This window comes from Palaemon carinicauda, chromosome 15, assembly GCF_036898095.1.
Source record: "Palaemon carinicauda isolate YSFRI2023 chromosome 15, ASM3689809v2, whole genome shotgun sequence".
NCBI classification, from domain to species: Eukaryota; Metazoa; Arthropoda; class Malacostraca; order Decapoda; family Palaemonidae; genus Palaemon; species Palaemon carinicauda.
Window position 1 is genome coordinate 71,007,930 of NC_090739.1, and position 14,405 is coordinate 71,022,334.

Sequence of the window (14,405 nt, forward strand, 5' to 3'; positions counted from 1 at the left end):
TTACCATGATTTACAATGATCTCTTTTTATTATTTTATTGATTCTTTTTTTTTTATCTTTAAATTATAATCCAATATTAAATTATCATTGGTTCAGAAAGTAAATTAATGGATTCATCCTTTGATTTTTAATCCGTAAAGAGAGACCCGTAGACTAGTGTGGAAATAGACACATTGCTAAAAAACATCCACTATTTCTCCTTACTTCTATTTAATATTGTTATGAATTGACTAAAATATGTGAGAATAAAAGTCATCTTTTAAATTTTTATTTTGTTTTTATTAGCTCCTTTATACATCAGTTTAATCCAAGGCTAAAATACATCTGTCTTTCTTTCATATTTTGGTGATAGACATAAAGACGTCGACAACATATGCTTTTATCTCCTAAGGACTAAATATATTCCTCTCCAAAACAATGGACAAGACGTCTTTGCAGCGTTACTTTGCCACACACTGAAGCAGCACAATACTTTTGGCAATCATATATGCACGCCTAAATTCTATGACATGCTGGCAGAGAATACATACATAAGATATCAAGCAGCAATGAACTTATGGGTGTTTTAACCTCTTCATTTTTGTCTTAATAAAGTTAGAAATACTTAAGAATACAGTGACCTCTGTGTTTATTATAAAGTTTCAGAATATAGTAAGGGGATAATAACCAAGTGTATGCCAGAGGTTCGAGATGAAAGACGGAGAGTATATCCTTGTAAATAGAATTTTACTCGTGTTAGAAAGAAAAAAAAAAAACTCCAGAAACTAATGGAACATATGCAACCAGTTAAATATACAAAATGACAGAATATTAACGTATTGGGAAAAGAATCCAGTGTTGTACTAATTTTAGAGCTCTTTTAAAGGTATTGAAAATATTTCAAAAAATCAATTTTGAGGTATATTTCAAATGTTAAGTAATAAGGGAAATTAACTTTACTCTCAATTCCGTTCTCCTTGAAACCAACAAAATTTTGTTGTCACGAAAAAAAATTACATGTGAATTGTGTTTTACCATCAAAGAAAAAAAAAAAAAAAAGAAAAAACGAAGAAATGTTGATCTTCGTCTAAACAACGTAAAAAGTTTAGCACCTCCGTTTCTACAGGTCAAGTCTTATCCTACGGGGATTACCTGGGATTTACAGCTCAGCTGGAAATATTTGCGGTGTCATAGAGCCCTAAAGACACAATGCTATAGAGTTAGTATGGTGAAAACTATTGTCTTTGTATATCAAGGAACATAAGAACACAATTGGCATACAATACATGTGTATATGTTACGGTCATTTTGGAAAATTGGTCATTTTACAAAATGCCCTTTCATTATGCAAAAACACCAAATACGTGGTGATTTTGTCCAATCAGCACGTAGCTAACCTAACTTAACCAACGATGATACTGATGATTTTGTAAATGGACCAAAATCTTAGCACTTTTGCAAAATGTCGAGATATTTTGGTCATTTTGCAAAGTGGCTACGAATTTGATCTTTTTGCATAATGGCCGGGCATTTTGTAAAATGCCCAAATTTCCAAAATGACCGTAATACATATACCTATACGTGCATGCATGCGTAAGCATGTAAATGTATATGTCCACATGTACGTTTACAGTACCGAAAATAACTAAGGATTGAAATTACAGTGAAAGTCAGCAGCTGCATTGCAGTGGCTGCTAAGTTCAAAGTTCCTATAAGGTCTTATGAATCGAACTTATTCTGCAGCAGCTGCTGAGTCCAGCTGCAAGGACCAGATAATATCAGAACACTGACACACAGAAACTGTCTACACAGGCCATCTAAACACTGGACAATAGTTAATCAGAGCTCAGCTGATTACATGGAGATAATTACATCTGAATTTATGATTCATTATTGTAGTAAATGCTAACAGAAAATAATAATTAGGATAACAAAAACTTAATTTCTGTTACCTCCGATTTAGATATAAGAAGGTAACTTTGTTAAAATGGTTTTATAATTTTTAACAGTGTTCAGTTTAGGAAATTTGCATTCGAGTAAGAATGAGTTTTAGGAATGGAAAAGTCACCACTGGAGAAGAGTGTATTAACAGACTCTTGGTATGGATAAATCTATCTCCTTTTGGTCTTAAGTACTTCGCGAATAAGTGGAATTAGCTTATCCTAATGTAGGACGCTTTGAGTTTTTCTTCTCATAAAAGGTAAGGCTAAACTTATTTCAAATACACATTCATTGAAATTTACAAGGTCATTTATCATCTAATACTCAAGGTGTAAGAGTTCATTTATACATAACAGTTTGATAATGTGAACAATGTGTTTTGCAGTTTATTTTCAAAGGTCGCCTATTGATAAGTCACAGGATTATCCACAAATGATGTATGAATTGTGGTGTAGATTTTAGGAAGATTTTGCGATTCAAGATTTACAAACTCAGAAAATATCATCTTAAAGATGAAAATAGATTTAACTCAAATTAGAAACGATGAGAAAAATAATCAACCAAAATAAGAAGAAACTTACATAGTCATCAGTTTTTATACAAAAATCTAAATATGAGAACAGTTGACTTTTTGGATAAAAAAAAACCCAATAAAGTACTAGACTTGTAATTTGAAATATATTTTAAACAAAAAAGATATTATTGAACCTATCTGGTTTTATATAACTTGACTTTAACCTGATGCAAATAAACCACATGATAAACCAATGTAATAAAGCTATTTTTAGAAACTAAATTTCAGAGTTGTGTTTATAAAATTACCTGCTTTGATAAATAAATATCGTATTAATAGTCTTACTCAACGTGTCAATTTGACTAACTTTTGAAAATAGATAGTGAGTTTATCACTACATACATACATAAAGAAATCTAATTTCATAAATACTTTGATAAATAAATTAGACCAAATATCAAATAATAATCAATTCTCTTTATTAAGTTTACCGCGAAATTTTTCAAGTTGAGAGACCATTATTCTTAAAATTAGGTAAACAAAAGTAGCAAATGAAATTTTATGAAACAATCTAGATGTCTGATCATCTCGAGAACGGCGTTAACATTTTTCATCGAAAGTAAATAGTGAGTTTATCAGTACACACATATATAAATACGATTACATAAATAATTTGACAAATAAAGTAGGCCAAATATCAAAAGATAAGTAATTTTCATTATTAAGGTTACCGTGAAATTACCTTTATTCTTAGAATTAAGTAAAAATCAGTAACAAATGAAATTTCATGAACTATGTCTAGATGTCTGATCATCTTGAGAACGGCGTTAACTTTTTGCATTCAAAATAAATAATGAGTTTATCACTAAATGCATATATAAAGAAAAACAATTATATAAATACTTTGACAAATAAATTAGGTAAAATATCAAATAATAATTAATTCTCTTTATTGAGTTTACCACGAAATTCTCAAAGTTGAGAGACCATTATTCTTAAAATTAAGTAAATAAAAGTAGCAAATGAAATTTCATGAAACTACAGTAAATCTAGATGTCTGATCATCTCGAGAACGGAGTTAACATTTTGCATCGAAAGTAAATAGCGAGTTTATCACTACATACATATAGAAAGAAATACAATTTCATAAACAAATTAACAAATGAATTAGGCCAAATATCAAATAATAAGTAATTTTCTTTATTAAGGTTACCGTGAAATGACCTTTCTTCTTATAATTAAGTAAACATCAGTAGCAAATGAAATTTCATGAACTAAGTCTAGATGTCTGATCATCTCGAGAACGGAGTTAACTTTTTGCATTGAAAATCAATAGTGAGTTTATCACTACATACATATATGAAGAAATACAATTTCATAAAAAAATTAACAAATGAATTAGGCTAAATATCAAATAATAAGTAATTTTCTTTATTAAGGTTACCGTGAAATTACCTTTCTTCTTATAGTTAAGTAAACATCAGTAGCAAATGAAATTTCATGAACTAAGTCTAGATGTCTGATCATCTCGAGAACGGAGTTAACTTTTTGCATCGAAAATCAATAGTGAGTTTATCACTACATACATATATGAAGAAATACAATTTCATAAATACTTTGATAAATGAATTAGGCGAAATATCGAATAATAAGTAATTCTCTTTATCAAGGCTACCAAGAAATTCTTCAAGTTGAGAGACCTTTATCCTGAAAATTAAAATTTCAGTAGCAAATGAAATTGCATGAAACTAAGTCTACAGTAGATGTCTGATCATCTCGAGAACGGCGTTAACATTTTGCATACTTAAATTTCAAGACTTATTTCGAAGGAATTTTGAGAAATAATGGGTATTTGGTCAGAATTGCTGTTTTCGCTAAACAAATCGGTAATAATTTCGAAATGTTAAAATCTTTTAATTGTTACAATAGAAATATATTCTTTACTTAAGGATTTGGAATCAATTATTACAAATTATAGACTTCAAATTAGTTAAATCTAATTAGTTATCCATCTCTTGCAAAAAAGATTTTATGAGTCAAAGCTTAAGGAAGTAATAATAGATTTCTATGGTAGAGGTATTCCGTGCAGCCTCTATATACTGTACATCTTTAATCAAAGGTGAATTAGTGGCAAACAAGCCATCTGAAGTACAGAAAACCAGTTCTCAGAAGAAATATTAATATTTTCTCAATGTTGGTGATCTTTGCCGAACGCCGAATAATTGCTGAAGGCTTTGTTAAGTTACACACGCCATTTAAGAGATTTTCAGAAAACTTGATAACTAAATGATGTAACTCATAGACTTCCCCATAGAGTTGCCAATTCTATGAAGCTAAACTACTCCCAAAAAAGTATTGTCAGCTCTGAAACAGATCACTGTTTCAAGAAGAAGAAAAAAACAAAGCAAGCAATACTATACTACTTTGAATATAAAAACAAACAAGATACTATGCTTAAAATAAATACAAACAAGATACTATGCTTAAAATAAATACAAACAAGATACTATGCTTAAAATAAATTATAACTAGTGGACCAAAAGTATACACGACGCATATTACCAAATTTACTCCAAAATAACTAGTTATTATCATATATATGCATATACATGAATATATATAGGTATATATATGTGTGTTCATAGGTTTGTTTAAAAAGAAAATATTAGAAACTATCTGAAGTTGACATTTTCTTTACTATGAACCCTTTTTTTCTCTCCTTGCTTTGAAAGGGGGCGAGGCTGAGAAGGAGTCGTATACATAATTTTTAAACACAGCTTTAGTCACAATAAAATGCCATTAACTTAAATAAATAATAATAATCATAATAACAATAATAACAATGATAATAACAATAGTTGCAATAATAAATATTCTTTTAGATATACAGTATATTATCTTATAAATACCTTTCTTCATAATTGTGACTTTAGAAAGCATTCCTATATTTTTTCTTTATATATCATTATCCATAGGTACAAGGATTCTTCATAAGAATTAAAGTAAGTAGCATAGGATACCACCATATCAGTTTTCAGTTCGCAAATTAGCAATATCTATTACAATATTAGAATCGATGAAACACAAATGAATGGAGCAAATGATTACGTATCTCATAGGACTTTAGAAACTAGGTCTCTTTTTCCTGAGGAAGAGAAAGACCGGGAATAACATATGAAGGGAACAGGATATGTAATGATTCTTTTCATTATTTTAGCGATGCACAAAAGCATTTTTGAGAATGATATAAATTTTTCAACATCATAAGAGATCTACAAAGCATTACAATTTTTATCCAGATGATTCAAGATTTTTTACCATTTGACAAAATCAGATTTTGTATATTTTTCTTTCTGGAAATTTAAAACCTGAATTACATTGGAAGTTAAGAATTTCAAATCTTGAAATATGAAAAAAAATATATTCAGGGATTGTCCATATGAGCTGTGCTTAGAAAATATAATATATAATCACATGACCATATGATCAATCATTACCCCTTCCCCATTCTTGAACTCCTCATTATTTTCATCTTCTTTTCTTTCAAATGAGGCTGTTTTTTTTTTTTTCCACGAAGACCTTCAAAAGTAGGAATCTCCTTATTTCATTTGATTCACTTTTACATCGTCGGAATTGAAGCCCCGCATTGATGGCAGGAATTCGCCCTCCCGTTCATTTCGCGCATCGAATGTCGTGTTTCAGCTTCGGGCGAGGACGACTCCTCCAGGTCAGCCTCGTTGATGGCATCGTCAAGGATCACCCCCTTCAGGTCAGGAACAGATATGCTGTCGTCTACACTCTTGGAACGTCTTCGGCTATGAGGGCTGGACATGTCATCCGTTTGCACAGCTGTCGCAAAGAGAGGTCGGAGTTAAGTGTCTGGTAATCATGTGAAAGAGTTTGACATAGTACACGCACCCATAATATACACTCACGCATCACTAGCTACGAATGGTAATAAACAAACTAACATTGACACTCATTCGTATACTTAATACTCTTTTAGGCACTCTCACACACATACGTGCATACACATATCTTATATACCGTTAATACACACTAAAATCAACAGTAAATATACTATCACGTCTCTTATAATACTCTCGTTGGTAACAACACAAGCATACATTCTTTCATACAAAAATTAAAGAGCATGAAGGCATACTCAAAATGAACAGAGCCTAACAGAGTTGGCATACTATTATTTTGTATATGGCTCTACATTTTGTATATGGCTCTACAGCTGAAATAAAGAATTTGAATTTGAATTTTGAATATACATTCAAACATAAATTTCTTGGGCATACATACATACATACATACATACATACATACATACATACATACATACATACATACATATAAATTAACTCGTGTGAATGCATACTAGCATTAAAAAAAAGGGAGTACATATCATTACACTCTATCTAATCACCAAAGTACAAATTCTTCAATAAATCATTAGTTCTAAATAATCATGTAACTACCACAATGTTTAAGATTTGGATAAAAAAAGTCAAAGCAAAGTCCCTTGACAAGAATATATAGTAGAATTTAATTCTCGTTGTATAATGAGAAAATAAATTAGCATCTAATTCTTAAGAAACAAGTTTTATTCCATTATAGTCTATCTTTAAGAAATACATATTTGGGGATTAAGAACATAGATTTATAGGTAGTCAGAAGATTTGAAATAGGCCTACGAGAGAGATTTTAAAGATATACTCACTAATTACGACTGAAAAAGGGAGAAAACTATACATGGCCTTGGAAAAATAACCTTTATCCTCAACAAACAGAATGTCAAAAACAGATCCACCTGAAAATTAATGAGAGAGAGAGAGAGAGAGAGAGAGAGAGAGAGAGAGAGAGAGAGAGAGAGAGAGAGAGAGAGAGAGAGAGAGAGAGAGAGAGAGAGAATTTGTTAGTAATCCAAACTGCCCTGTATGTTGCTAGTACAAAGAATTCAGTTGAAATCAAACTTACTCTCGCAGCTCAAGGATGATGTACATAAATAGTCCCATTTTCGAGCAGTCTGATAACCTCTAGAATTCAAAGAATTATGGTGTTACAGATAAATGAAAAACAGGGATCATCATTGTTGCCAGAAGTAGTAAATAAATTAAAAAGGAAAGTGATTCTTTTGTGAAAAAAAAATACTTATTTTTCAACTGTTTAATGTATATAAAAATCATATGAAATTATATATCAATTAAAAAATATAGAAGTAGAAATAAGATAATAAAAAAAATAAGTGTAAATAGAATGTTTCTTAATGCATTTAAATAAAACAATTGAAATTATATCTGATAATCAATGAAATATCCCATTTGTAAGTAGAGTAGATGGCCTTACCTTTCGTTAAAAAAGTATGCTTCTTGTTACCATGCCCGACTGAGTTTTCAAAGAAAAAGGAAAACTTAGCAAAACACAAAACTCACTGTAGAAAAAAAAACAAACAAACTAGCAAACACAATTTACAAAAACAGAAAATGGTGTTTGAAATCCAGTAGTAATTTTGATTTACAATATCAATATGAAATTTAACAGAAAAAAAAGAAGCAAAAATTGTGAATGAATTTGAAATAAAATTCATCAAATACAAAAAATAAATTTTTATAAGATGCAATTTTGATGAGTTGATTGGCAGAATAATAGCGAAAGTTTATGGCTGAAAGAATTAAATTAACATAAAAGCTGTAAGTTTTGATTTAACAGTAAAATAAAAAAAACAAGCAAACAAACAAGAAAAAAGGCAAATAAAATCCATGAGATATATCTTTCATAACACAAGAAACAAAAATTAAAGCCCCCCCTTTTTTTTTTCTTGCCAAGCCTTTAGAAAACTAACAACATCACGAAAGTCATTCTTACCACAGACGGTTTTGAGTCTCCAGCCGACATCTTTAAAAACAAAGAAAAGAAAAATTGAAGCAAAAACATAAATTGTTGAGAGAAGTTAAAAGATGTGTGATAAGTGAAAGAATTATGATAAACAAAATCAAATAAAAGTATTAGATGCACACAAATAATATATAACTTTCGTGAAGCAACAGTAAGTTCAGTGTCAACTTCAATCAGGAAATAGGTCTAATAATATTTAGCCTAATTTTGGAAAAGAAAGATCTAGATTCGAGAGCATCTGCTAGTGATATCTCTAGAGAGCAGTAATTATATATATATATATATATATATATATATATATATATATATATATATATATATATATATATATATATATATAAATATAAACATAAAGGATTAAAGTTGCTTGCAAGTTTTATGACCATGACCACCATTTGGGTTTTGGTGCCCATCATATGTAAACAGGCGTAAAAGCAACTCCATTGTCTGAGCCCAAATTCTCAAAATAAAAGAAATGTCAAAATTCTTGTGATCATTATACCACACTTGAAGAGGCATGGAAAACATTAATTTCTTTGATAATTTATCTTTCTATCTAGGATATTAAAGTCTCTTCTTAATGAAGAAATTTATCATATATATTTTTCCGCTTTGCTATTGAAGTCGTTCTTCTCAGCAAAATCCTAATCAAACGAAGGATTTAGATGACGTGGACATTTTAAGCATAGCTTAAGTACTGCCAAAATATTTGTAATTTTATGTTAAAGTGATCCTAAGATGCTTCGAATTATAATAACAAAAACTGATAGATGGGAACTATACAGGCCACTTACCACATTTTCTTTTCGCACTTCGCAGTACTCTTCTGCTCGGATGCCTTAAAGAGAGTCAAACATTAAAAGAAAGAATAAAAAAAAACACAGGAGGGAAAATTTCATACGCTTATAAACTGACAAATAATATAAACATATACTTAAAGAATGAAATAAATAAAAGTCAACTGAATCATCAATCTGAATTGTGAAAATCATAATAAAGTAAACAATAGGTCGAGAGATTAAGGAAACAACTTATCAACTGAAGAGAATGAAATCTTTTGATAAACAAGGTAAAACAATAATAAGCAACTAAATATAATTATGAAAAAAAATTAATGCATTTAAATATATATATATATATATATATATATATATATATATATATATATATATATATGTATGTATATATATATATATATATATATATATATATATATATATATATATATATATATATATATATATATATATATATATATATATATACATATATATATGCATATATGCCTATATGCATATGTATGTGTGCGTGCGTGCGTGTATACGAGTGTGTCTTTGTACATATGCATCTGGCAGCTTAAGCTTACGTCTCAGTGCAAGTGTGATAAAAAAAAAAAAATTACTTACTTAGAGGGGGTGGTTCGATTACTTTGTTGGAGACCACTTGGGCCTGCCCCTTCATCATTGCCGTCTGTTTATTTTAGAGAAAAAACAAAAATAAATCATTAAAGATAACATCGAAGGGAAACGGGAGAAAGTAAGAGGAAAAGAGGCCCAATACCTGAATCCAACATTTCTCCGCGCTCATAGTACTCCGTCTCCACACTGTTCTCCCTCATGGTGGGCATCCCGTTGGCCGTCTTGGCTGAGCTGACCAGCGTCGTCACTATGTCCATGCGGGAATCCAGCGAATACTGCTTTCCAGCCATCAGCATTCCCTTGATTCGTCGCCGCATTGCTGGAACAAAGGCACTAGTCCCTACTTTCTGTTTGGAAATTTACTGGAATGATGTTTAAAAAGGACTAACTAGACTAGTATCGATTTCAAGGCCCATAACACCCTCTTTTTTATATAACTAATAAACTAGGCTTCTGATTTAATGTGAAACCGGATCCACCAGAGTTTGAGACACCGACTTAATTAAGAAAAATGGATTCAGGCATCTACTGCGTATTATTGTCTTACTTTATATCGAGAAATGTCATCTTAATTTTGCGGGCATCGTAAGAACGGAAATTAAGACCTGGCAACTAGACGTAGAATAACGTGTGTCGACCATGACGTGGCCCCATTTCTGTATGGCTATCAAATGATATATAAGTTGTAGTAAATTGTACTGCTCTTTGATAGAATCTAAAGATACTGTTTAGTTATTATGTTTGAATAAACTCCTTTTTAGCTTCACTTGTGTAAATTTTTAGTTAATAGGTAATTCTTACCAAAAAGAAAACAAAAAATAAAGATCTTGGATGGCAGTCAGAGGGGTGATATGCAACGCAAAGTACACGCCTGTTAGATATAGACATTGACAGGGGCTCCTGCTGACGCCTTGCTTACTGCCTACTATTGGCATTTTATATCATGTCTAGAATGCTTCACCATTGTCCAAGAGGCTGTTGTAATGCTTTTGTGTTGCGACTCTCAACATACTACAAGAAGGAACAAGACAACAATAAACTGAAGATTGGATTGAATAGGCTGGCATCATGTTGCCATGTTTAATGGCGTACCCTCACGGACATGTATAGTTGAATATTATGCATTATCAGATTCTCTCTCTCTCTCTCTCTCTCTCTCTCTCTCTCTCTCTCTCTCTCTCTCTCTCTCTCTCTCTCTCTCTATATATATATATATGTATATATATTTATTCATTTACTTATGTATGTATATCTATATTCTATTTCAATCTTGTAACCTTTATCATAAAGATGTTAACTGCTATACTACTATGTATACTACACTCATGGTTAATAAAGTGTTGCTATCCTTTCCCTCCGTCCAATCCTCAGGCTTATGAAATGTTTATAATGATCATATTATGTGCGCCCCTCAACAATCATTCCATAACTTCAACCCATTAATGATTGCATACCTGCATTGAAAAATAAAAAACACCTCATCTCTATCAAAGGTATATATATATATATATATATATATATATATATATATATATATATATATATATATATATACATATATATATATATATATATATATATATATATGTGTGTGTGTGTGTGTGTGTGTGTGTGATTTATTGTACTGATATAATGATAACTATACAGAAAGGGGGGCGTGGCAGGTGTAAACGTCACGAGGCTCCACGTCATTCTGCGCCTAGTTGCCAAGTCTTAATTTCTGTTCTCACCACGCCCACAAAATTGAGATGACATTTCTTGATATAAAGTAGATGCTTGATTCCATTTTTCCATATTAAGTCGGTGTCTAAAACTCTGGTAGTTTCGGTTTCACATTAATCAGAAGCCTAGTTCATTTGTTATATTAAAAAAGGAGGGTGTTATGGGCCTTGAAATAGATAGTAGGTGGGTGTTGTGTTGGGATCAAGGGCTGATTGCTAGTGATGCGGAAAGGACGTTAATTTGTATTATTTCCTTTTATTTTTAATGATTTGATAGTTGTTTACTGTATCAGATTATTCTAGATTTCTAAAGGTTTCAATTTTTAGAGATATTTTATGAAGTAAAGGGTGTGCTATTTCTCATTCTGTATTTCCAAAACTACCAAACTTGTATTTTAATCTTATTTGTACGCATAAAGATTTTGTTTTTTCAAGCAGGGTACATCCAAACATATAAAGCACACTTACTATATTGACACTATTTGCTAAAAACAGACTTGATGGTCTAAAGCTAGAAGCTTTACGGTAAAGAAATCGTACAAACGTTAATTCTTGCCGATAACTTCTGAAAACAGAGCACATCTATATGATTTAGGAACGATCTTTGTAATACTACTTAATAATATTTTATATTTAGTTAGCGCAGAGTAATACAAGATTAGATTTCCTTTAGGAGGATATATACAATACTACTTAAGAACATCTATTTTTTATTTAGTGAACGCAGAGTAGGACAAGACTGTATTTTCTTTAGGAGGAAATATAAAGGACTCATGCAATCGCGGCCATGAAAGCTGAAGGAAAGACTGGCTAAGAAGTTACCTCGTCACTTTCTATGTAACAGAAGGCTGAACCAGAGTCCTTACAGTCCTATTCTGTAGGTCTTGGCAGAATCTCAATCTCACCTTCATTCTATCCCTGTTTGATGACCTTCGCTGTCAGCATTATGAATATAAACGTTAATTCTAAAAGGAATGAATGATATAATGAAGTATGAATGATAGAAAAAGAGCACAATTAAAAGGAGCAAACTGGATGGGATGGGTCTTCAGGAGGTAGAGCTAGGGCGGGGCTGGGGAGGGGCCACTATTAGAACTTTGCTAAAAACTACTAAAAATCCACATAATTAGCGTATAACTGAATGCAGGGAAAGCACATGAAAGGTAACAATGTTTATTAAAAAAATGGAGTTTGGTTGTAGGGAACTACAACAAAATATTACTACATGTGAAAATTATCACAACTAGTACTAAAAATCATTTGGTCATGTAACATAAACATCAAAGAGAAAATTCAGGCATACATATAATTAATTTAGAATTTCATAAGGCAAGATGAGGAATAGAAATATGTTGAACATTTTAGTGGCAGTGATTACTCAGTATCCTTATAGATCCTTACTAGGGATTTGAGAATCTAAGAAGATTGATTTCAAATGTAATGTCTAGCAGGCGTTATATTAGTGGATCGTTACTCTAGGAATCTTTATTCAAGTTATAGGAACTTAAAACCAAAAAATACAAAGCACTGAAGTTCATGAAACAAAGTAATCACTGTAAAGTTTACAAAAGGAATATGTAAAAATATTATTAATAAGTAAGAAGCACTTATAAATTTCACCATACATTTTAATCAAAATGCTTACTCGAGAATAAGCAAAACCATGCGAATCTGAATGATAATTGAAAATAAAACATCTTAAAGATAACCTGAAAATAAAAAAAAAAATTACATTTATTGCACAGATATTGAACATGCAGACGTGACATAAAGTAAAAAAAAAATATCTGATATATCAAAAATATATGAAAGACAGCCTATGGGAGTTATGCAACGCGTGCGGCAAAAAAAAAAAAAAAAAAAAAAAAAAATAAATAAATAAGAAAAAAGAATCTTCTAAACGTGCAACTGTTATTACGCACATAAAATGGAATACGGAAATGAACGAACAATTAAAAAATAAAACAAGACTGTAATACGAACGAAGAGTTACACGTTATCCGAGCAGTCCATTCATCTACGCATACCTTTCCCTGGCGAATCTTGGACATCTAGTTTGAGCTGCTGCAATTTCTTAGCAAACTCAAATAGAACATCGCTGTTGTCAAAGATAGCAGCGAATGAACCGTTGACGATCTTGGGGGACATTGGCGAATTGGCCAACAATAGTGAGGTTCCAAAGTTTGGATTCTTGCGTGTGTCTATAGAGACAGTGGAAAGAAGGGCGTCACACGAAGAGGTTCGTTATGGGAAGATAGATATAACCAACAAATGGAATATAAATTCAATGGGAAGTATTATCTATAAACTATCGTAATGGAATTAGGCATTTACATTCATAAATATATTACAAATTAATGATTACTATGATGCATAGTATCTTCTACTGGCAGAGCTATTAACTATTTCGGAATGGCGGTTTCAAACGATTTGACAAGAGAAAATTCTGATTAAGTTGGGTTCTTTCAAAAGGCTTGTGAAGCTAACCACTACTTGAGACTAAATGACTTACAGCATTATCACGTAAAAAGGATTTCAGTCGACGCACATTATCTTGGCAGGAGGAAAATTAGTTTGATTAACTAACTTTCAATTTTAGCGAAAATGGTTGTTTTTACATTGAGAATATATCTAACGATAAAGAGAATATAACGATCACAAATTAATATTAGGTATCTATATCTACCTCCGAAAAAAAATGGCTGAAATTTGAAAACGAAAAATAGTTAAAAATTGCATTACTTATTGTTGAAGAAATTATGTTACTTTATTTGAGATGCCGCCATCTTAGAATGTTGTTTTAGTTTCCACACAAATAGTTATCAACATACAAATGTTGTTAGATAAAGCAATGCTGGACATCGGAAGTTATAGGATCCCTCTAAATATAGTCACTTCATAGATATGATATCATATGGGTAATATAAC

General features: G+C 31.0%; 1 protein-coding gene and 1 long non-coding RNA gene across 2 annotated transcripts in view; both read right to left on the reverse strand.

Moving 5' to 3' along the window:
* Positions 1 to 280: 280 nt before the first annotated feature.
* Positions 281 to 14,405, reverse strand: part of Hdc (histidine decarboxylase) — a 181,231-nt gene continuing 167,106 nt past the window's right edge. Inside the window, exons 17-19 of the mRNA XM_068388509.1 lie at positions 13,505 to 13,678; positions 9,899 to 10,075; positions 281 to 6,283 (exon numbers count right to left, since the gene is read on the reverse strand). Coding sequence (XP_068244610.1) covers positions 6,054 to 6,283; positions 9,899 to 10,075; positions 13,505 to 13,678 — 581 coding nt within the window. The 3' untranslated portion in view covers positions 281 to 6,053. The remainder of the gene's footprint in view (positions 6,284 to 9,898; positions 10,076 to 13,504; positions 13,679 to 14,405) is intronic.
* Positions 8,309 to 9,809, reverse strand: LOC137654310 (uncharacterized). The gene is made up of 3 exons (XR_011046587.1): positions 9,745 to 9,809; positions 9,133 to 9,176; positions 8,309 to 8,338 (listed from the first exon to the last, which is right to left on the reverse strand). It is a non-coding gene; the product is annotated as an uncharacterized lncRNA (long non-coding RNA).